This window comes from Canis lupus, chromosome 4 (assembly GCF_011100685.1).
Source record: "Canis lupus familiaris isolate Mischka breed German Shepherd chromosome 4, alternate assembly UU_Cfam_GSD_1.0, whole genome shotgun sequence".
In the NCBI taxonomy this organism is placed as follows: Eukaryota; Metazoa; Chordata; class Mammalia; order Carnivora; family Canidae; genus Canis; species Canis lupus.
In genome coordinates, this window is record NC_049225.1 from 3454186 (window position 1) to 3479846 (window position 25661).

Genomic DNA, 25661 nt, shown 5'->3' on the forward strand with positions numbered 1-25661 from the left:
TGCACAAAAATGATTTTATTTTCTAAGAAAGGAGTGAGAATTGGGTACGTGTGATTTGGTAAGTCTGAGTCTGGGGCTCATTCTAAAATTTAATTCTGGCACATGGAATGGTAGGGTCATTGACCTTTGAACTGTGAGGACCACTGCTTGTGTAGCTAACGCTGGCAGCCCCAGGTATATTCCTGAGAGACCCAAAGGACAATGTGTCTGAATACTTCTCCTAGTACGCTTATTAAAGAAAATTCTTAAAAAGTTATAGGGTAGGGGTACCTGGGTGGCTCGGTGGATTAAGCATCTGACTCCTGATTTCAGTTCAGGTCATGAGATCAAGCCCTGAATCAGGCTCCATGCTCAGTACACAGTATGCTTGAGATTTTTTCCCCCCTCTCTGTCCTCACCCTGCTCTCTCTCTCTCTCTCTCTCTCTCTCTCAGATAAATAAATAAATAAATAAAATATTACAAAGTATATAAATTTGTTTGATATTTGGCATACACATTTACATATATACATATATGTGACACATACATCACATACCTATATACATTAGACAAGGTAAGATGTATGGTATCTAGGGCAAAAGGTAACATAGCTTAATGTTATATTGATGCATGGTGGGCATGTGGTTTGGCTAGGTTTGGACAGATCCTATAATAATTATGACCTCAAAGCAGTTTCCTTTGAAGAAAGTGTTGTAGGCAGTGATTCAGGGCAATAAAGAGATTAAGATACAGTTTTTGTTGTTAAATACAGATATTTGCTAAAAGCTTTTACTTTTATATCACTAGTATTAAGTATAAGACAAATTGGGATATGCACACTTAAATGCTATATGCATTTACTGCTTAGATTTCTTTAAAAAACAGCTTTGCAAGCTATAAATTATATCTGTGATATAGTGGCAATTACATAAAAATGTTATTTTTATGGAAATTAAAATATCTCATAAAATGTAAATTACTTTTCTGAAAAATTACTGAAATTTGTTTAGCCAGCCAAGCTATTTATCATAGTAGGAGAGGCAAGGGCAATTGTTATCAGCAGAATCACTGTTTCCTAAGATATTTTGACATGTTCCCCTGATCTGAACTGTCAAAAAAACCATTCTAATATATTCCTAGGCTGTCCATTTGCTAAAGAATATTTGCAGATACCTATATAAATCCTCTAATATTTTTGAGTCAGTAGCTAAAAGGAAAAAAAGTTTTTTAAAAACACTACCAGTATCAACTTACAACCTGATGAGACCATGCTTGCCTCGAGCCTGGGTGGATTATTCAATCACCAACACCATGCAACATACAAACAAAACACGCCCAGTGCAGAACTTTAATTGCTTCCCAAAAGATCCTCAGCAGAAAATGAAATTATGCAAAGCTAACCTAAAACCAACAGAAAATAAGGAGTGTGCTGTGCTCTTGAACTAGGTAGAGCAACAATCACATATCTGCAAAAAAGGGCACGTGGCAGTGCCTTCGTACGTCCCGGTACAGGAGCACGTGGAGGGCTGTCTCTGTCTCCCCCTGTCCAGTATCTACACCCCTGCTCCATCAATTATCCCTCCTCCTCCATAACTTAGACTATGGTCTCTCTCACAGGAAAGAAGTAATCAATAACTCTGTCAAGCCTGCTTCCCCTTCAAGCTACTACTACCTCCTCTCTTTCCTCCTCCTCCTCCTCCTCATCATCATCATCATCATCAATATCTGGGATGAAAAGGTCATCTCCGTTGTCGACCTCTGTGTCATCTACCTCGGCCTCCTGCCACCCTCACCTCCCTCCTGCAGTCTGGCATCTGTCTTCCCCTTCCTCTCAAAGCCCATGTCAAAGGTACTTTTGGTCACCTTCCTCTCCACTCCACGCTCCTGATCCCACGTCATCATTCTCATGGCTTCGCTATCATACCAATGGTGTCGAAAATCTACCTCCTTAGGCCCATCCTCTCCAAAACACTAAATGCACCTATCCAATATTGCACCTGTATTAGCTTCCTAGGGCTGCTATAACAAAGAACCACAACTGGGTAGGGTTCAGAAATCTCACATCTCCTAGCTCCAGAGGCCAGATGTCTGAGATCAAAGGGTCAGCAGGGCTGGGTCCCCCTGAGGGCCATGAGGTCTCTCTCTCGATTCTGGTGGGCATAGGCATTCCGTGGTTCATAGGGCCATGGCCCCAATCCTACCTTCATATGATGTTCTCCCTGTGTGTCTTCACATCATCTTCCCTCTATAAGTGTCTGAGTCTAAATGTCCCTTTTATAAGGACACCAAGCATCTCAGATGAGGGCTGACCCTAATGACCTTATTCTAACTTGATTACCTCCTTAAAGAACTCAACTCCAAATAAGATCAGATTTGGAAGAGGTCCTGAGGGTTAGGTCTCCAATGTATTATTTTGAGGAAAACACAAGCAAGTCCATAACGTATCTCAAATTCAGTATGTCCAAAACTAATCCCACCACCCTCCCCTGAGATCTTCACTTGGACCATGTTTCTGTGTGTCTCCTAAACTCATTTTTGTCTTATTCTTCTCCTTATCAATGACCCATCCTTCCTCCACAGCATCTCCCAAACTTCTCCCCTCCTCTTCATTCCCACAACCACCTCACAAATTTAGGCCGAATTATCTTGCACCAACTCCATGGCGACTGTGCCTTACTGGGTTTCTGGCCTGCAGTCTCTCTGCTCTCTCTCTAGACCCATTCATCTTATAAATTGCTGCCACATTAATCTTCCTAACAGACAACTCTGACCCAGTTCCCTCCCCAGACAGGGGGAAAAAAAGAAAAAGAAAACAGAAAGATAACTTCAAAGGCCCTTCTTACCTTATGAATTCAGTATAAATTCCTTCCCCTGGTGGTCTCAAGGCTCCCCACCTACCTTCTCAGGACCACCACAGCTCCCACTCTCCCAGCCATGGCCCCGTGTGTCTCCTGGCTGTCTCAGCTGGGGTCCTGTCACGGAAAGAGATACTTGCAAAGAATTTTTCACTGCAAAGTGTTTAATGAAGGGAGAAAGATGTGGGAAGGAAGGGGGACAGGGTCCAACTGTGGGGAGCTGTTACCAGTCCTGCATCTGGAGCAGCCAGGACAATAAACCATCCCCAGGGCCCAGGGAGAACAGGAGCCACTTGGACAGAGCGCGGGGCAGAGTGAGTGAAAAGAAATGCATCAGGGATGGAGAAACAGGGAACCCTAACACCCGGCCTCCATGCACACTCCCTCTCACCTGGGATCCTGTCGGCCCACCCTCCTCACCACACTCATCAAAACATACCCATCTTTAAAAGGCACACTAGTGATATTGAAGATTTCTTTTAAAAAGTTAAAAACACTCACTTAAACAAATATAAAATGAACATGTGTCTGAGATTTTATTGAATTCCTAAGTAAAGAAAAAACTTAGGTATGATGTTACAGCAGGTTCAAAAGAGAATCCAAGGGGTGCCTGGGTGGCTCAGTTGGTTCAGCATCCAACTCTTGATTTTGGCTCAGGGTCATGAGATCAAGCCCCACATTGGGCTCCGTGGTAAATGGGGAGCCTGCTTGGGATTCTTCCCCTCTCCCTCTGCCTCCACCCACTTGTGTGCTCAGGCATGTTCTCACTCTCAAAAAAAAAAAAAAAAAAAAAAAAAAAAGCAAAAGAAAATCCAAAGAGCGTGCATATATGAAAGTCCACCAGGAAAACTGAAACAAATCAGCTCACTGAGTACAAAACCCCTGAGTATCCACAGCGCATTCCACCAGACACAGTGTGCATTTTCTGTAATCAAGAACCACACACTCAAGAATCACTGCTATGTGTTTCCCATGACTTACAGAATTGTAAAATAGCTCAAAGACAAATGAAAAGCAGAGATAACCCAAATGGGTGAGTGAGGTGGGCGGGATACCACAGTTCTTTTTTTTATTGGCCACATTCACAGTCGTCCACAACCTTTCCTGACTGACTGAAATAAGGAAGGAAGGAGAGAAAGAGGGTGGGAGACAAGGAAAGACAAAATAGGGCTTTGGCACCAGGAGGACCTTGGGCTCACCACCACATCACATACTCACTCTCTGCCTTTGAGCAAGTCATGTCACTGCTCCGCCTCTGCTTCCCAATCTGTGCAAAAGCAATCAACTGCCCTAATAACTAAATGAATTGTTACAAGAATCAAATGAATGGTGGCTATCCTGTCTGAGCTAAATAAATGGCAGCCAGAACACTTAAGGAACTTTCATTTTCCTTCACTATAAAATCCTGGAGTCAGACCTGACATTCCCTTTGAGTCTGAAAATTCTGTGACTATAAATGCTGCCTCCTCCAAGAAGCCTTGGACAACTGTAATTAGCAGACACAGATCCCTCCCCGCCTCAAAATCCTCTTCCATAGCAATTATCTGCCTCTCATGTCCAATCCGTAGGAGGACATTTGTTTTTTTCTTATTCCCCATCCCACCCAACAAAGACAGAATAAACTCCATCAAGCAGAACAGGCTCAGATGGGTTTGTGTCCTAGCACCGAGCACAGTGCTTGGCACGCAGTAGGTAGTCAACAAACATTTCAAAATGAACTAAAAGAAAACATAGGTCAAAACCACAATGAGCTATCATCTCACATCTGTTAGAATGACTATTATCAAAAAAATAAATAAAATAAAATAACAAGTGTTCAGGAAAAAGGGAACCCTGTGCACTATTGATAGGACTGGAAATTGGTACAGCCACTCTGGAAAACAATTTGGAGGTTCCTTTAGAAATTAGAAATAGAACCATGAGATCCAGCAATACCACTTCTTGGTATTTAATTGAATAAAATTAAAACACTAATTCAAAAAGATGTCTGCACCCCCACATTCACTGAAGCATTACTTACAACAGCCAAGATATGGAAGCAATGCAAGTATCCATAGGTGGATGAATGGATAAAAAAATGTGGTTTATATTTATATACAATGGAATATTATTTAGCCATAAAAAGAATGAAATCTTGCCATTTGTGACAACCTGGATGGACCTCGAGGACATTACACCAAGAGAAGCTAGTCAGATGAAAATAGATACTGTACAGTTTCACTTAAATGTGGAATCTAAAAATAAAAGCAAAAACAAAAAACCAAACTCACAAATACAGAAAACAGATGGCTGGATGCCAGGGGTGGGGGATGGAAGGCTGGGTGAAGTGGGTAAAGGCATCAAAAGGTACAAACTTCCAGGTATAAAATAAGTCAGTCCTGGGTTGTAAGGTACAGAAGGGTGACTATAGCTAATAATACTGTATTGTCCATTTGAAATTGCTAAAAGAGTAGATCTTAAAATTTATCAATTTTGAGAAAAAAATAGTTTGTAACTCTCATGGTAATGGATGTTAACGAGACCTGCTACAGTAATCATTTCACAATATATACAAATACCAAATCATTATGTTGTACGCCGGAAGTTAAAGTAATGTTGTATGTCAATTATATCTCAAATGAATAAAATATACAAACACACATACTAAAGCGGTCCCAGAGGGGGAGAGAGAACACAAGACAGGATACTGGAGCCAGCAGGGTTAAAAGCACAATTCTCCCTCCTCCTTTACTAATTTCTGTATCCTCTTTTGCACAGATTGGACTTAAGTTGGGCCGATCTGCAGGCTTTTCTGAGGGACACTGTTCTCTGCAGCAGCAGCAGCAGCAGCAGCAGCAGCAACAGGACCTGTATATTCAATGACACCCCTTCTCCGGGAGACGATGGCTCCTGTGACTGTCACAAAGAGGAGAGCAGCAGAACTGGATGCTTTCAGCTGCTTTGACAGCCATCAGTCACAAAGTATTCATCTCAGCTTTTCATTTGTCTGTAACTCAGGAAGGAATGTTCTCCTGATGTTTCACTGAACCTACAAGCCAGACCTTGTAAGCTGATCAAGACTCCCAACCAGGGGCATTGTCCCTGACGACAAATCATGTCAGATATAATCCAGGACCAGAGCGGATGGAAGGGATATTCTAAGAGAATAAGGAAGAAATCAAAATGGCATCGAGGATTAAATCCAGTAAGTGCATACGTGCGTGCATGCATGTGTGTGTGTGTGTGTTTCTGCTAAATTTTTCAAGTGCTTCAGTCATCCTTCAATACACTGCTCTTCTCTGAAAGAAAAAAATTACATTCTGCCCTATAGGCTCTTAACTATATGCATCCCTGAAGTACAATTCTTTAAAATACTGTCTTTCCTTTCAGAAAGAGACTTTGATATGTATTTTCAACCCTTACCCCAAACTTCACCCCCAAACTTCCACTGTTCCAAAAATAAAATGAATCAAAATCTTCAGGATTTTATTTCAGGTGGGATTTGGGAACATTTTCTATGTGGCATTTTGTTTAAGTTTTGCTTCCTGTCTTAAGTGTTGTACAGTCTGGACATAGTCTTTTGTGTTGTTTTTATATCTTATGTAAAGTCTAATCTGCTTTTATGGCCACCTACCCCACCCCATGGAAGGTGAGTCTTTCAGCCCCCCATTATGGCCATGCTCATTACCTCTTCACCTTTGGTCCTTTCTGAATTTACACAGACCCCATGGTCCTCCAGGACCATGAGCTTACTGCTCCCAAGCTGATGTGTACAAGGCTCCACTGTTTTGACACCTCGGTTCTACGGGACCATCTTCTACCTTCTAAGTATCTCCCATGTATCTGGTATCATGATGTCAACAAACTGAGTTCCCAGTGTGTGCATCCTGAATAAGGATAACCTAGTAAACTTTGCATGCAATTGCTCTATTTTGTATTTATCATCGAAATATTGGCTCAAAGAATCAGTTCAATTCAATTCCACAAACATTTAATGAGTGCCTGTCATGTGATACATATCCTGTGAGGCGCTGGTAGTTGAAGAAATTCACACTCGATATTATAAAGTACATTCCCGCAGAGAAAAGCATGGCATCGAGTTTCCCTCCTGCGTTAAAATACATTAACCTACAGCAGAAAGAGACCCCACAGAGTCTTGAAGTGTGCAAGTTCCAGAGTCACCTGTCTGGACCGGAAACCCTAGCTCCATGGCCTGGACCTGCCAACAGGGGGCAGGTGACGGAACTTCTTCGTCTCTACCTCTGAGGGATTTTTGTGAGGGTTTCATGAGAAAATACAGGTAAAATACTTAGAGCAGACATTGTGGACAATGCATATAAATAAAAATAAACCTGCCAGAAATAAAGCCAGTAACAATAGTAGTTAAGTAACTATATAAAGTAGCTCTGGCCCCCGGATCATACCGGAGAGATGGTTACCCCTTCCGGGCTGCCACCATCACTTTAGATGACTTCTGTCAGCCTCTAGAACTCTTCAGTTGTCCCTAAGAATTCTCCGCAGACAACCTCAAAAAAAAAAGAAAAGAAAAGAAAGAAAAGAAAAGAAAAGAAAAGAAAAGAAAAGAAAAGAAAAGAAAAGAAAAGAAAAGAAAAGAAAAGAAAAAAAAAAAGGTGGGATGGTGCTGTTGTATCTCTGGCCCTGCTGCCATCAAAATGGCACCTCTCCCAGCCAGCTCACCACAGACCCTGTCACTTACTCCTTTCAAAAAACAAAAACAAGACATCCAAAATACGAGAAGCAGTAACAGAGACCAACATTTCACTGCCATCCATAAACTAATTTTAGAGAATTTCACGTTAGGGTCAAAATTTGGTTAAAAGAAATATGGAATGCTATCTTTCTCTCAGGAGAATGAGTGAGTGGGTTTTGCATATGTGGGAGACCAAAATTTCTTAAAATGTCTTCAAATGTGAAAGAAATATAAACTCCAGTGAAATCTCAAAGAAGTTAAATCACAATTCCCTGTAGTGTGCTAACCAGAAGCCCGTTGTAGAAAACAAATGAGCACAACTTTTAATGGCTGCGAACTCAATGTGACAGTACTGATTCTAACAATGTTCCAGCTTACTCGACACTCTAGGATTTGGTTTTTCCTGTAATTTTTCTTTCTTTCTTTTTTTTTTTTTTTTTTTTTTGGTCTCTTACTTTTTTCTTTGTCCTCCCAAACCATATCTTTTACTTTGTATCTTTGGTTATGTGTTAAATTGCAAATGAAATTCATGGGTTCACGCGAACATTCAAAGACAGATTCTAAATTCAGAGGGAAATAAAATATTTTAAAATTTCGTCATAAGTGGAAAAAGCGTGCAAGAAGTTTTCTGAATCATAAACTTTTGTAATGAAAAAAAAGTGTTTGCTGTGGTAGAAAAAAATAAACCGGCCACGCTGAGCTGGTCCTCCAGCTGTGCTGATGGGGGTGTGTGAGGCTGTGTCACCGGCTCAGCAATCCCACATGAATTCCCCATGCCCATTAAGAAGCGTGTGAGGTGTGTACTCACAGCACTCCCGGACACTCAGACCCAGCAAGGCACCATTGTCCCACAACCTCCGATAGCACTTTCTGCTCTTTTAGTCCCCTTGCCCTGCATCCACGTCACTCCCCAGCTAGATGGGAGGCGGTCTTCAGGTAAACCGGCCAATACTCATCAACGGTTGGGTGACAGCAGACACCCTCACCCAGCCACTAAGCGGAGGTCTCACTGGGAGCAGCCAGTGGCTCTGGCTCTCTCAGTCCCTTACCCTGGGGAGAACCCTGTTGGGTGAGTGAGCTTGGAAGCAATTAGAGGCAGGTCCTCTGAACACTCCAAGTTAGTGGCAGTGATGAAAACTCCCGATTTGTTTCATTGCCAAAAACCTCACTACAGAACTTTTACTGGGCCACAGGAACCAGGAAATCCACCTTCTGTCTGGGCTTTGAGGCCAACTAGAATGTTTTAGGAAACCCCAAAAATACTTGTTCATTGACCCAAGTAACAGGAAGCCAGGGAAGGCCTTTGAAGTTAAGACAGTAGAGAACACAAGCAAAGAAGTTCTCCAGGAGTTTAGTTACTGACTAATCCTGTGATCTACCAGGATAAGAATTTTCAGAGACCCCCCCCCAAAAAAAAATATACACTTCTAACACAAGGGCAATATTTTTTCCTTATTCTCATCCTTCTACATGGTTTGAGTTTGGTTGACCCTCACAACTCTTAGCAAATGTGAAACAAACTCAGAGGGCCCCTCAGAGCTAAGTTCCAGCTCAATCTTTCCCAGAGTTTTTATAGGACACCTCCGACCCCAAAGTCACACAACCCCTCATGTTCCAGTGTTCTTCCCATGATTAACAGTGATGAAAATAAGTGTTGCAATGGATGCCGCTGCAATGCCCTGGAAGTTACCTCACTATCTAGAAGCTTCTCACTTGAAATACAAATCCCGACAGGGACTCAGTGTCTCTCTTGGGCAGCCCCAATCACTCAGACTTCCTAAAGCCTTCATTTACTCTTTCTCTCCTTAGGTCACTTGTCTTAATAACTTCCCTCTCTCAGATGTTCTTCACATGCCTGGCACTAGCTGCCCTCCCCAGCTGGCCCAGGGTCCCCTGCAGCCCTCACACAGCCAACCAAGCCAGCCTGTCTCATCCCCACACCTCCTCTCTCCTCCTCTCAAGCCTAACCACCTACCTCCTACTCTCCTGCCTCTAGGAGGGATCTCACTAACACTCTTTCGCCCACACCCTTTGCCTACTTCCTTCATCACAGATTCCTTCTTTCTGCACTTGAACACATTCACATGGTTTTCACATTTAATTGAGGGAGTAGGGGGCGGGGGGTAACCTTTCTCTTATCCTGGTCTTCCATCACCATACTACTCCCCTCAAACCTATCCTTGTAGGCAATGCTGTGCTATGCATCATGGGAAATGAATGCCTCCCCCCACACCAACACGGTGGCAACCCTCCCACAGAGCATCAGGGGACCCAAATCAGGGCCGTGGATAAGTGATAAAATGTGTGGAACTGGGGCGCTTGAGAAATGGTCTCAGAGAGGTAAAATCAGAACTGGTTGGAGCAATCCAAAAGCTCCAGCAGGATGGGGAACGTAAGTAAGGTTATCAAAAATCAGATTACAGATGGTCATGAGCCAAGCAGAGGGGTTACAATGGATAAGACAGGAATAGGGAACCAAGGAGTGGTGGCATGAACATGGGGTTTTAGGAGGATTCAAATGGCAGGAGGCTTCAAGGCACTTTGCTAGTGGCTGGTTGGGGCCGAGGGACGATGGAGGTCAGAACAAGTAATGGGGTATGAAAGAAATCAAAATCTGAGCTAGAGGCCAAGGAAAACAGCACAGGAGAAGATGCCAAATGAGCTACAGGAGGAGGATAAAGGAGCTCAAGCAATGCATGGAGTATCTACCATGAGGCAGACACTGGAATTGGTTTTCCACACAAATTCTATCCCATGATCTTCAAAAGTCCTTCTGAAATGCCTAATATTATATTTAGGGTGTAAGAAAAATGTTTAAATTTTTCTCAAGTACATAAGCTAGGTACTGGTGGAGAAAGGCCTCAGACCTAGGTCTTCTTTTTTCTTTTTTTTTTTTTTTTAATTTTTATTTATGATAGTCACACACACAGAGAGAGAGAGAGGCAGAGACACAGGCAGAGGGAGAAGCAGGCCCTATGCACCGGGAGCCTGATGTGGGATTCGATCCCGGGTCTCCAGGATCGCGCCCTGGGCCAAAGGCAGGCGCCAAACCGCTGCGCCACCCAGGGATCCCAGACCCAGGGCTTCTAAAGATGAGGGCCACACTGGTGTGTTTGGGCCAGAGCCTAAAATGGCAGTGCCATTGACCAACACAGAGTCACCGGGATGAAGAGCCACTCAGGGGACTGAGTACCCGTGAGCTCAGGATGGTGTATCCACAGGTAGGAAGGGAGTCAAAACAAAGGCCGCCAACAGCTAGAAATAAGGGGCTGAGGACTATAAGATCTGTGGTGGGTGTCTCCCATAGGAAGGAAGGACTTCGAGAAAGTTCCTATAATTTCTCTGGCTCTCAGAGAAATTATAGGATGGGTGAGGTCATCATGACATCTTCTCAAACTCTCATTCCAAGGATCCCAAGCTTTGCGGCACAGATGAGCTCACAAAGGCAGAAGAGACAGAACGGGAAATGGGAGAGGATCTTTGGGGATAAGCAATCTTGGAGCAAAAGAAGTAAAAAGAATTCCAAGAAGCATGAACAGGAAAGTATAAAAATGACTCCAAATGTGCCAGGCTTGGCAATCACAAGCAGGGGTGGAGACCACACTGGGAAGAGCTGAGCAGCTGAAGGAGGCACTGGGGTCAAACACAGAAATTGTGAGGTAGGAGAAATGACTGTGCTTCAAGATCAACCAAGGGACCAGTACTGAGGGAGGCAAAGAGAGGATGGAACACGTTCTGCGAGTGTCCAGTCCTGGACCCGGAGGCAAGCCCTGGGGTCTAGGACGCTAAGAAGCTGCAACTTTCGAGAAGGAAAGAAGCTTCCTGGTCAATGGCTGGGAAGACAGAGCAGATTTGGACAGTGAACCCTGGGAAGGGGAAGATAAGGATAAAATGGGACAGTGGGTTTGAATCTACCCCATAAGGAAGAATGGGGTGTTGCGAGTGACCTTCCTGACAGTTCTTCAGAGATTCTTCATGCCTCCTGTGTTACTCCATGCCATGGACTGAATGTCTGCATCCCCTAAAAGTCATACACTGAAATGCGAACTCCCAGTGGGGTGCTACTAGGAAGTGGGGCCTTTAGGAGGTCAGTAGGTCAAGAGGCCGGGACCCTTACGAAACAGAATTAGTGCCCTTATAAGAAGAAACACAGGAGAGATGATTTTTGTCTTTCAGCAATATGAGGATACAAGAAGATGGCCATCTGCAAGCCAGGAAGAAGTCACACAATGCATCTGCCACCACCCTGATCCTGGACTCCCTGACCTCCAGGACAATGACAAATAAATGTTTGCTGTTTAGGCCACCAAGCTATGTATGGTATTAGCAGTGTGACCAAGACAGCCGCGAATCTGGAGTATGACACTTGGGCCAAAGCATCTTGGCTCTCTGCGCTTGAGTTTCCTTACCTGCAAAATGATGGGCGGGGAGGGAGACAGAGGTAGACGAGGTGGCATTCTCTAAAGGTCTCTTTTTACCCTAATGTCCTAGAATTTTTACATGTGTTTTGTCCTCCTGATTGTTCCATGCCAGCCCCTAAACCTTTTCTTTGCGACTATAATTGCAAACCACAACTCTCCTTCTTTTGGATTCTTCCTTAACACCAAATATCACACCATGCATACAGAAGGTGTTCAACAAACGTTTTTCTGAATTCATCGAATTTCCAGAATGTCACAGTTTCAGAAGGCAAATGTGTGTTTACGTGCCTCTTCCTCTCTCCAAGGGTTATCTACGGAGGCACAGTCCCCAGAAGTTGCAATCTTTGCTCAGCTAGCTCAGCCTTGATAGAAACACTTATCTAAAGCCCAAGTATAAGTAAGACTGAATGTCAAATAAATCAGTGCCCTAATTGTTTGAGTCTGCCCTTCCCACGAATGTGTACACACCAATTTTTAAGTAAAAAAAAAGTCTGATTATGTAAGCGTGGGTGTGCTTTCCATCAATTCCTTGAAAAAAACACCACAGTGCATATCTATCTAAAGCTCCTCCTCACGCCTTCATTATCAAGGGAGCAAAAGGTGGAAATTCCCACAGCTCACTCAGAGTCTTTTCCTTTGTACTCCTACAGCTGACAAAAGTGATTAGGTATCCTGTTTGCTGTAAAGCTAAAACATTCTTGAAAGGCTGAGAAGCAGCCCTTCTCTCCTGGAAAGGACACAAGCCTAGGACCTGAGTTTTAATCTTACTTCCACACGGTTGAGTCTCTGACTTTGTACAATTAACCTTCCTGTACCTTTACAAACAAGGTTAAATATTCCGGCCCAATCTATTTTACACTGTTGTGCATGGCATTTATACTTTATGATGCTTACTATTAGTTGCTGACTGCTTTCTAAAATGCTCTGTATCATTATCAGCAAGATGTACACACACTGTGAAAAAATCTACAGTTTGTTCTGCAAAGGAAGGCCGGAGGGAAGCTAAAGCATTCCCATCAGCATGATTTTTGCAGCCCCTGATAATCCAGTTTTCAATCTCAATCTATGCCTAAGTACAAAAACTAGATGACAAAGTGTACACCAAGAGTAACTCAACTTGTCTACACAAATAAAAGAAAGTTTCTTGGAAAAATCGACCTGGGCCCAACGTCATTTTACATCGTGGTTCTCTTAAGGATTCCTATAAAATTTTGTAAGGTTTCTTGAAAAAGAGAGATCATAAGTAAGAACATCCATGGTTTTAAATACCAAATTACAGTTCGCTGACACACAAGTTAATGAAAAAAACTTTTTTTGAAAATTTTAAAATAAAATCAACCACACATTCCAAATCATGGGCATGCTGAGATATGACAGTGAACATATCCATTATGGGCTAAGGGCTCATTTTATGATCGGATTATGTCCCAGCACATCCAGAATTTACACGTCCACATTCTCAATTCCTCTAAAAGATAAACACATCAGAGTGGGAATGCTTCCAGCTGGTGGGGGAGCCCGAGTCAAAGCTGTCTCATCTACATAAGCACTTGAAAGGAAGGAATAGCAGCAAACTCACAACTGCATAATGGAAAAGAAAAGAGATGGGAGAGGGTCTGGCACGGACTAACCAGTGACAAAATTCCCCTTCACAAATGAAGAATTAATTCACAGCAGTGGACATAACTCATGGACATAGTTCATTAAAGATTTCACCTCTGGAAAAAAAAAAAAGATTTCACCTCTGCTTCCTTTAACAGGGATCACAAACCTCTTCTAGAAAAAGAAGGAAAAAAGCTTTCTGTAGCCAGGATGTCAAGGATGCGTCAATGAGCTACAGTGCAAAACTCCAAGATGATACTTAAGGTGCTCTAATCAGATGTATGAAATGATCACTCAGCTTCACAATTAAGGTCTCCTAATGTCTGTTTTTCTTTTTTTAAAAATACAATGGCTTCATTTATAACTTAAAACTATTTTATCTAACATGGAGATTGTTAATACTCCCTGGACAATTTGCTTTGAAAACAAAAAAAGAAAAGAAGTAATTCACAATGACGGGACTGCAAGATTGCACACTACAAAACAAAAACAAGAACACTCCAGAAAAAATAAAAACGAGATTAATTTATTGTAAGAACTACATTCTCTCTGTTACTAATTCCATTTACCAATTCTGAGCCATTCACATTCTCAGGTTAAGAAAACAGAATGGAAAGCAACAAGGGCAGGAGGCAGAGGAGCTGGTAAAGGATCTGAGTGTTTCCAGATAAAACTGCCAAACTTAGAGGAAAAAACATGTTTTCCTTTGAGATGTTCAGCTATACTCAAAAAAATTCCCCTGCTCCACTATGCCACTTCCTTCAAGGTCATTTATTATCAGCACAACCTACGGATGTTTTACTAAAAGAAAAATCCCAGCCTAGGACTGCCAGATCTCTACACAGGACCCACTTATCAAAGGTGTTGTTCAGGCTGACAGACAGCTGTTGAGTGGCACAGACCTAACATTACTTTATATGTGCAGAACCCCATCAGCAAGCACATTACCCTGGTCTCTGTTAAGTATTCTGATAACACCACCTCCACCAGGTTTGGCTGAACATTTGAGCCTGCAGGAAGCCCTTGAGTGCATGAAGCCTTCCAAAATTCTCTAGCTGATTTTAACCCTATAGAGTTTGGGGGTAGGGAAACTGAATTTAAAAATTATACAGCAACTAAATATTTTGTCCACCTGAACAAAAGATCCCACGGTTTGGAGAAACATATTTTCATGCGCCCCTGATTTTTTTTAAACCTTATAGAAGTTTTTCACTTAAAAAAAATTCTTATTACTAGTAGGGTTATGACATTCCCCATGAGCAAGGTTTTAGCATACAGGCTCTTCAGAGCTGGATCTTGGGCTAGTAGTACTTGGAACAGCATATGTAATGGTGCATAACATGCAGCCAGAGTTCAGATCATTCCCCATCGGAGGCGGACCCTGGATTTTTGTCCTTTCCAAAGGCTTTCTTCTGCCCACCCCACCCCCCCAGATGTTAAGTGAAAATGAATACCTTTGAAAAAATCAGAGGAGCAAAAAGAAAAAAACGGTCACTTACAATGTTTTGGACAAATTCACCATTTTCACTTGTTCAGCTCCCAAATACATTATCTACACTATTTTACCCCTAAAAGTTACTATCTGGTAAGATTTCAAAATTCATAATTGTCGTCACCATGGAGGCAATTGGGAAATGATCTCTTTTGCACTGTTTAGTAAAGAAGTGGCAGCAGAAGCTGCAGTCCTCGCGCGGGGGTGGGGGGAATCCGGGAAGGAAGTATCTTTCCGAGCGAGGAAACAAGTGCAGGAGAAGGAACGACGGAAAGGATGCTGCAAATGCTAACTCGGTTCTTCTTAACAGGAAGTCACAGCATTTTCTTTTGCCAAGAGGCTCGGCCCCAGCTCTGAGGTGAGCGACGCCTCGGCCTGGGAAGTATCTGCAGCGTCCGAGCAAACCGGCAAGAGGAGGAGCAGGGCCAAGAGGTGCTTGCGGAGAGAACATCGTATTCCTGTGGAACCCACCCTCCCCTGCCGCCCCCCGTGCGGACACTCGGGGCCGCTGCCCCGCCTGCCCTTACACACGCACGCACGCACGCGCTCTGCTGCACAAGGCGTGCAACAAGCCAGCCTTCAGGGGACACGTTCACGACGTGCCCGCCGCCCCCGCGCGCACGCACACTGCACACACCCACGTCCACACGCGCAGACACACACTCCGTCTCCCCGCGGTCGCGGCACCACGGCCCCGGCGCCGCTGGGGGCTGCCCCCGCCCTCCGCAGCCGCCCACCGGGGAGCCGGGGCCGCGTCCCGCACCCCTCGGGGCCCGCCCGCCCCGCGCGCTCCCCGCCAAGCAGGCGAGTCCCGGGGCTGCCAGACCGACGCGGGCTGAGCCCGCGAGCCCGGGGACCGCGCCGAGGCGGGATTCCCGGGGCAGCGCGCGTCCCCGCCGGCCCCGAGCCCCGCGGCCCACGCGGTCCGCACCCGCGCCCCCGAGGACACCGGGGAGGCGCCAGCCCCGCCGCGGGTCAGGCCGCACGGCGCCCCCTCCTCCGGGCTCCGCGGCTCCCGGGTCCCCCGCCGGCCCCCCGCGCCCCGGGGCCCAGGCTGCGCGCCTCCCGCCCGCTCCGTCCCCGGCGCCCCCCCGCGCACCGACACGCTCCCTCCCCTCCCCGCTCCCCGCTCCCCGCTCCCCGCTCCCCGCTCCCCTCCAGGCGCCCCCGCCCGGCGTCGCCGGAGCCCCGGGCAGCCCGCCCCCCGCCCGCCCCCGCGGCCGCCGCCGCTCCACCCAGCCCCGGCAGGGCGCCGCGCCGGTGCTCCGTCCCCGGGGCCAGCGGGGTGCGGGGTGCGGGGTGCGGGGTGCGCGCCGCTTACAGTTCGCAGGAACTGGATCTCGTCCTCGCCCTCGCCCCCATCGGCCATGGCTCCGCGCCTTGTCGCCGGGGCTGGCTCCCGAGCGCCGCGGAGCCCGGTGGCGGCCCCTCGCGCTGCCTCCCGCCGCCGCCGCCGCGCTGCCCCGAGCCGGGGGCGGAGGGGGCCGCGGCTGCCGGGGGCGAGCGCCGGGCGGTCCCCGCCTGCAGAGCGGGGGAGGAGGCGCGGGCGGGGCGGCCGCGGCAGGAGCCTCGGTGCGCCGCACCGCGCGGGAGGAGGGCGCCCCCGCAGCCCAGCCGCGCCGGCCCGGGCTCCCTGCCTGCCGCGGCGGACCGCTCGGCCCCGGCTCCCGCCAGCGAGTGCGCGGCGCCCGCGGAGCCCGGGCTGGTGGCGCGGCGGGGGCGGGGCGGGCGGGGGCGCGGGGAGGAGCTCGCCGGCTCCCCTCTGCGGCAGGTAGTCCGCAGCCCCGCGCTCGGGCGCGCCGAAGCCGAGGCCCAGCGCCGCTTACCGGCTGCGCGGGGTACGGAGCCGAGGGGAGCCGAGGGGAGCCGCCGCCTGCCCCCGCGCCGGCCCGCAGCTCCTCCCACCCGGCCTCCCGCTCCCGCTGCGCCCTCGGGCGAAGCGTCCACCCGCGGGGGCCGCGGCTCTCGGGCGCCCAGTGCCGCGGACTCCGGAGGGCAGCCAGAGCCGTCCCTCACCCGGAGCGGGTCACCTCGAATCAAGTTCCCCGCCACGCGGCTCTCTGAACTTGGATTTCCTCTACTCCTGACCCACCGAGCATCCTGCAGCGTCTGGCCTCCGCGTGCCGCGCCTTGCGCTGGTCATCGCTGCTCGGGGCCCGGGGCTCGGTGCTCGGTGCCCGGTGCTCGGTGCTCGGTGCCCGGTGCCCGGTGCCCGGTGCTCGGTGCTCGGTGCGCAGAACTTTTAACAAATGCGTTCCGCGAATAGCCGGTGAGTCCCTGCGCCGGACACCTGTGGTCCAAGACAGACAGACAAGAGAGTTTGATTAGAAGTGCAAACTTCAAATCAACGACGAATTGCAATAAAGAAGGGGTAAAATACATTTGAATCGCCGAGGAGCGACACCAGGAATCTTCTGGTACCGGTTATCCTCACCAGGAAGTCGTTTATTTCTGAAGAAATTCGGGCTTCCTACCATGAATAACAATATCTGTGTCGTCCACCACGCCGCGCTTGACAAATGGCTGTGATTAACAAAATGCAGGGCCTGAGACAATTTGGACAAGAAAGCACTAATCTCTTGTTTCTAGTCTACAGCTCTTTCGCTTAAGATACTCAACGATAAGTATATGCAAAGCAAAGTTCCAAATGTCAACCCCACAAAGATGAAGAAACTGTAGAATGAAGGTTTAGCATCAGCTTACCTATTTTACACGTTTTGACGCATCTAATTAGTTCCTAAAATCTACCCGTGTGTTCTATGCAGCATACATTTTACTTGCTGCTTTCATCAACTTTATACTTGCTCTGTGAATTTTGCATATTTCCGGTAGAATTAATACCAAAAACAATGTACTATAAATACTTCCCTCCCTGGTAAGGCTAGTAATGCTCTGTTCTATTTAATGATACTAGTCCTCTTACCTAAGTACCGGACATATTCTTGGATAGTGATCCATGACACCTAAATTAGTAAACCGTTACAATTCACGTGAATTTTTACTCCTAGGAACCTCTAAATGAGCAATCAGAGTTCTCACAAAAGATCAGAGTCTTCCATGAGGGACGACAGTATTCTGAAATGGGCTCATAATTTTGTTAAATAATTTGATCTTCCAAATTTATGACATATCAGATTGAGCTTTTCTGTATTTTATGCAGAACCACACAGACATAGTTTCTTAACTGTGTAAAGCAAACATACGTAATGTATGTATGTTTGAGAATTACTCCATTCTACCCATACAGTGGGTAACATATAAAAACTCTAGTTTACTAGTTTTTCGTTTTGGCATATTAGGTAAGCTACACATTTTTCTAACAAGAGTCATATTTATGATTTATTTAATTCTCTCAACATCGGTGATAAAATGCTAAATGGCCTGAGTACTCAATATTCACCATATAATAATTCTTCAACAGCAAACAGAGCAGAGGATTTTTGTAAAACATACCATTTATGTAGACTTCAACACAAAAAATACACTACTATGAGGTTTATAGATCTCTAACCTGCACTAAAAGTTTAAAAACATGTTGGAGAATGATACATCACACTATTTATTTTTAAAAGAACTGAAGGAAATACAGCAAATGGTGAGTATGTGAGTGTGATATTATTTTTGGTACTCTGATATGTTTTCTATATTTCATAAGTATAAAAATTGAGGTAATTTTTTATAAGAAAACTATTAGAGTTACTAAGAGCTATGGGGGTTTTTTGCTTACAGTATTTTTAATAACTGTTTTGACACATGAAAAGATGCTCAACATCACTCATCATCAGGGAAATACAAATCAAAACTACAATGTGATATCACCTCACATCTGTCAGAATGGCTAAAATCAACAACGTAAGAAACAACAGGTGTTGGCACGAAGGTGAAGAAAGGGGAACCCTCATGCACTGTTGCTGGGAGTGTAACCTGGTATAGGCACTCTGAAAAACAGTATGGAGTTTCCATAAAAAGTTAAAAATAGAACTAACCTGTGATCCAGCAATTATGGTATTAAGTATCTACCCAAAGAATATAAAAATACTAATTCAAAGGGATACATGTTCCCCAATGTTTGTATCAGCATCATCTACAATAGCCAAATTATGGAAACAGCCCAAAGAAGATGTGGTATGTACACATGCACACAAACACACACAGAGGAATATTATTATTCAGCCACAAAAAATAATGAAATCTTCCCTTTGTAATGCCATAGATGGAGCTAGGGAGTATTATGCTATGCAAATAAGTCAGTCATAGACGAATACCATATGATTTCATTCACATGTGGAACTTAAGAAACAAAATAAGTGATCATCAGGAAAAAGAGAGGGAGAGAGAGAGGCAAACCAAGAAACAGACTCTTATCTAGAGAACAAACTGATGATTCCCAGAGGGGAGGTGGGTGGGGGATAGGGGGAAATTGGTGATGAGGGTTAAGGAGGGTACTTGTCATTATGAGCACAGGGTGATGTAGGGAAGTGTTGAATCACTAAATTGTACACGTGGAACTAACATAACACTGTATGATAACCAACTGGAATTTAAATAAAAACTTTTTTAAAAATCTGATTGTTTTAGTTTGTTTAGTTCATGTATGATTTCCTAGTTTCTTCTGGTGAACAACCATAGAAAATTGGTTTTGACTGAAAATATCATAGAACAATAGGATGAAAACTAATCTCCATTTGAAATATAATTTTAATTGAGAAAAAGAAATCGTTTTGGTTACAGCTTAAAGTTTATGTTCAGTGTCTTTATTATTTTTTTAGAGAGAGAGAAAGCAAGCACATGTTGGGGGCAGGGAAGGGGCAGGCAGAGAGTGAAGGAGAGAGAACCTTTAAGCAGGCTCCATGCTCAACTCAGAGCCCAATGCCAGGCTTGATCTCAGGATCCCAAGAGCATGACCTGAACAGAAATCAAGAATCAAGACACTTAACTGACTGAACCACCCAGGTGCCCCTCAATGTCTTTAATTCTTATGGTATACTTAAGCTATAAGGAGTTGGCAAATACATATTTTCACAGCTACATAACTATAGTTCATAAAATAGAAAAAAATTATATTTAGAATTTTCATAAGCATCCACTCTTAATATCTCTGTTTTTTATATTTCTTATAAAAATGTTTCTTTTTTACTGTGTGCATATTACATATAATAGTTTATTTTGCTTTTTTGTTACTGAAATTTGTCATCTTAATTGAAATCTTTGTACTCTATAGAAACATATGTGTTTCCTATAATATCTCATTTTAGGACTTCATTAATTATAATAAATAATAATTTAGAGAATGGTATTTCCATGCATTTTAGTCCAAATCTGGAAAGTGTTTTATGACCAATGTTATATCCTGCAAGTGATGGAAAAAATATATTTCTTTTTTTATTTTCAATTAGAATTTTTCTATGGTCAACTAATTCAAAGTGGCCACTGTTCACTTGGCAGGACTCTAGACAGCCTTAAAGAAGAAAACATTAACACAGAATAAGATATTTCATTTATGCTTACAATTTACTAATCTCACCAATGATGTATATAAGCATTAGAAAAAATAACTTCTTGCTGAAGATTTCTACAGAAAATGAGCTAAAATACTCAGTGTTATCATTTTAATTTGGCTTCTTTCAGTTAAGATCACCTAAGTTAAAGACCCTAATGCTGAGGTGAAAGCATCTGGAATTGTCATTAGATCCTTATAAAATGCAGGACTGGAAAGGCCCCAGTATCTGGAGATTAAGCCCATTGCTTATCAACTCAGATTTTCTTTCTTTTTTTTTTTTTTTTAAGATTTTGTTTATTTATTCATGAGAGACATAGAGAGAGAGAGAGAGGCAGAGACAGGCAGAGGGAGAAGCAGGCTCCATGCAAGGAGCCCGATGTGGGACTTGATCCTAGGACTCCAGGATCACACCCTGGGCCGAAGGCAGGTACCAAACCGCTGAGCCATCCAGGGATCCCCTCAACTCAGATTTCAATTTCAATACCTGAGGAAGGTTTCACAGCATTTATTCTTATCATGTTCTAGAAGTTCACAAGCCAATATTTTAGAAAATGTCCATTTTATTTCCATCTTTATTATGTGTGTCCCTAAAATAGTAGAGTTCTGATGTGGACCTGAACTAAAAATAAACTCCAGCAGATCCTCGGAGGGCATAGCCTGAATCTCTGGGGCTGCATTAATGCAAGGTGGTCAGGAATGGCGTCAGAATGATGATGGTAATGATGATGGTGATAGTGGTGATGATGGTGATGGCAATGATGATGGTGATGGCAATGATGATGGTGGTGATGATGGTGATGGTGATGATGATAGTGGTGATAAAGGCTCATATACTGAGCATTTACTGTGCTCCAGGGACTAAATTTTTATTGCCTTTCCCATCTTTACAGGAATGCCATTGTAGAGAGAAAGGGACCAAGGTTTGTAGAAGCTAAATGAAGACTGAGATTACACAGCTGCTGAGTGGTGAGACCAGGGTCAGAGGTCTCTAGACCTGAGCAATTTGTCACTATTTCATGCTATTGGCCTTCCCCCATCCCAGCATAGAAAGCAAAAGAAAAGTCTGAACTAACACAAACTAAAAAAAGGCTCTGGCAGCTCCAGGAGATTTATTCCTGATTTCAAGCCAATCGTAGGGGTCCTGCTAACTCATAGAATGCCAGATGAGGCTCTGGAGAAGGAAGCAGGGATTATTATGTGATCAGAAATAAAATCCAACTTATCCTCTATAGTTTGGGTTCTTAAGGGAAATCAACTTTTCAAGGTTTGAAAGTTATCATCACTATCTTATCTGTTCCCTAAATTGAGCTAAAAATTGTGAAATCTGGGATCCCTGGGTGGCGCAGCGGTTTGGCGCCTGCCTTTGGCCCAGGGCGCGATCCTGGAGACCCAGGATCGGATCCCACGTCGGGCTCCCGGTGCATGGAGCCTGCTTCTCCCTCTGCCTGTGTCTCTGCCTCTCTCTCTCTCTCTCTCTCTCTCTCTCTCTGTGACTATCATGAATAAATAAATAAAATCTTTAAAAAAAAAAAAATCCTGTCTTTAAAAAAAAAAAAAAAAAATTGTGAAATCTCAGACTATAATTAGCATTCAGGTATCCAGGATCAGGACAGAACTGCATATAGATGATAAAAATGAACATGATCTATCTCTTGGAGTCAGCAGTGCCCTTGACATCACAGAGACGTCTGACCCTACCTTACTAAAACTTTGCTAATTAATCTTTTATTTTTTAGTGAAAAAGGTGTTCCTGAGGAGGTATGGGCTCCCCAGAGACATTGCCCCCGCAAATTGCTCAGTGCCTTGACAAGTTGGTCATCATGGCTGTCACATACTCCGCAAGGTAGACCTTCCTGGTCTGCCTAGGTCTATTGTACCATGACTAGGATCCAAAAGCTAAACACCTGCTTCAGTTTGTCCCTATTATAGACCAAATGTTTGTGGCCCCCTACAATTCACTGAACACACTGAAGCCTAACCCCTGATGTGATGGTAGGTAGGTGGGGCCTTTGGGAGGTAAGTTTGGATCAGGTTATGAGAGTGGGGGCCCCTCCCAATGGGATTAATGCCTGTATAAGAAGACGAGACCAGGGATCCCTGGGTGGCGCAGCGGTTTGGCGCCTGCCTTTGGCCCAGGGCGCGATCCTGGAGACCCGGGATCGAATCCCACGTCGGGCTCCCGGTGCATGGAGCCTGCTTCTCCCTCTGCCTGTGTCTCTGCCTCTCTCTCTCTCTCTCTCTCTCTCTCTCTCTGCCTCTCATGAATAAATAAGATCTTAAAAAAAAAAAGAAGAAGAAGAAGACGAGACCAATAAAAGAGGCCCTGTGAGCACACAGTGAACTGGCAGCTGCCTACAAGCCAAAAGAGGCCTCAGAGTGAGACTTTGGGAGCACATCCAGAACCTTGAGAAATAAAATTCTATTGCTTAAGCTGCCTACCCAGTTAGTGGGATTTTGTTAAGGCAGCCAGAGCAGACTAAGACACTCCCTGATCTTCACCCCCAACATCAGTGTCCTTTCATGGGTAAAAGACATATTCCTGATTCTGTCTTTATGTCCCCAATTATTTCACTAATTTTGTAACTAGCCTTCTTGGGTTTTGCTCTTTTCTACCATGAACCATCTTCCAGACTCCACCAAAATAACCTCCTACAACAATATTTTCAACGAGTCCCTGCCCTGCACAGTAAGAATTGAAGCCATTGAAGAATGACTCCCAAACACCTACCATATTACGTTCAAACCCCTCAGCCTGGCATTTGAGACCTTCTACAATAAAGCCTTTCACATTCCTTTCAATATTTACTTTCAAGTACTCTTTTGTGTTGGCTCCAAACCAAGTGACTGTCTCTCAGATAAAATGCAGGCATTAACCAACCATGTCTTTTTTTTTTCTCTCTCTTTTTTCTGCCACCTAGGGCCACAAAATCTTATCAAAATCTCTTTTATCCTCCAAGGAGTAATTCAAAGCCCACTTCTGGGCTTTGGTTTACTCTGACAAGAAATGCTAACCCCCTTCTGAGAATCATGGCCCTTCATCCCATATTGCCCTGGATTTTAGCTACGTATCTAAGAATAGTATCCCCCAAATGCATTAACAACCACCTAGAGGCTCTATTTTTTTTTTATTATACTCATTCTTCATAAGTAGTTGTTAAAAATCTCTTCTCAGGGCACCTGGGTGGTTCAGTTGGTTAAGGATCCAACTCTTCATTTCTGATCAAGTCATCATCTCAGGGTCAGGGATCTCAGGATCTCCGCACTGAGTGTGGAGCCTCCTTAAGAGTCTCTCTTCCTCAGGATGCCTGGATGGCTCAGCTGGTTAAGCATCTGTTTTCAGCTCAGTTCATGATCCCCAGGTCATGGGATCCAGGTCCCTGTTGGTCTCCCTGCTCAGCAGGAAGTCAGCTTGTCCCTCTCCCTCTCCCTCTGCACCCCCCCCCCAAAGAATCTTTTCTCTCCATGGTCATAGACAACTAGTCACCTCTTTGTACACAATTCTCCAGCTTCGTTTTTCTTTTAAAAAATTCCAGTTTGAAATACCATTCTTCTTTTCTAGCACCTCCCCTACATGGAAATCATTAAGGAATTGCAAGGGACTAACCACCTTGATATGCTCAAAATGCCAAAATAACCTAGAAGCCTTTGTGAATATAGAATCTTTCCTAAAATAGGACCAATCTCCCTAATGTCTTCCAAGTTTTCATATAATAACATAACACATGAGCAGGTTCTTTGAACTCATTCTTCATTTATTCATTCATTTAACAAATACTTACTGTACCGGGTCTGGTCCTAGTGGATAAAGCACAAGGCCCATGCTCATTGGGTTTATTCTAGGGGAGGAGACAGACATAAGTAAATAAATCTGTATGTCAGGGGCATTCAATGCTGTGAAGAAATATAAATCAAGATAAAGAGATAGAGAGTGACCAAAGGGACCATTTTGCAGATAATACGGTCAGGGAAGGCTAATGTAGTCACATGGCAGGGACTTGAATCAAGTGAAGGAATGAGCCTCATGGCTATCTGAAGAAGAGCATTCCACGCACAGGGTTTGGCGTGTGTAAAAGCTTTTTGGTGAGCTGGCATGTTTGTAGGACAGCAAGAAGGGCCATGTAGTGTGCAGAGCAAGGAAGTGGGAGGATGGTGGGCAATGAGGCCAGGGAGACAGTGAACATGGAACATCTCCTTCCCCATTACAAGAGGGAACAACCACCATTTTTTTTTTTTTTTTTTTCAGGAAAAGGCCCCAGTATGCTCAGTATGGTTTAAAATAGGCCCAGTGGCTATGCACTTTAACATCTAACTGGAATCTCCATGTTCTATGCATGTCAAATTCCTGAGTATTAGGAATCATCCATCTGAGTACAAATTCTCTTTATCTGTTGAATTTTGCTAGGAGGTACAACTTGATGGATTATTATATGCATTTATTGTTATACCAAGGCACCCTGCATTCTGCTACCTTTGATGTTGACTTGGTGAATGGCTAAAATAAAGGAGCTCGTGCTCATCTGTTCATGTCCCAGGAACTAGGACAACACAGGGATCATCAATGTGGGCTTTAAAATTAGATACACTCAGTTCTAGGCCTTTCTTTGCCACTTACTATGAAGTCACTTTCTTGTCTCAACCTCTGTGTCCCTACGTATAAGATGAGCACAAGAAGAATACCTCACAGGCTTGCTGTAACCATTAAATGGGATAAATTAATATAACTTGCAGAATACATTGTCAGGAATATGAACACACTTAGTGAATTGCGTGTGTGCATGTGTAATTTGAATTTAGAACTAAAAGTATTTATATTCTTTGAAATAAAATCAATCAGATGGTATGTTCAGTGCAACAACTCAAAAATAAAAATGTTTCTAATTTTTTCATGATGATTAATATGAGAAGAGTTTCTTTGGTAAGTTCTCAAATAGGACACAAATGAACAACTTTTGCATAAACATGCTGTTGTCTTTTAGAACTTTTTTGGTTACAAGCAACAAAGACCTAAAAATCAGAGGCCTAAGCAACATAGGGGATAATTTCTCTCATGTAACATGCCTGAAAGTAACAAATCTAAAACTAGGCAATCCTAGTTTTGGAGGATTGCCTACAGTGACTCCG

The 25661-nt window shown here is 44.3% G+C and overlaps 1 protein-coding gene across 5 annotated transcripts in view; it reads right to left on the reverse strand.

The window, feature by feature from the left end:
- The window catches only part of RYR2 (ryanodine receptor 2), a 726942-nt gene extending 710464 nt beyond the window's left edge, over positions 1–16478 (reverse strand). For all 5 annotated transcript variants that reach the window (XM_038533815.1, XM_038533818.1, XM_038533817.1 and 2 more), the window contains exon 1: positions 16362–16478. In XM_038533815.1, the coding sequence (XP_038389743.1) occupies positions 16362–16409 (48 nt within the window). In that variant the 5' untranslated portion in view covers positions 16410–16478. The remainder of the gene's footprint in view (positions 1–16361) is intronic.
- Positions 16479–25661: the final 9183 nt, after the last annotated feature.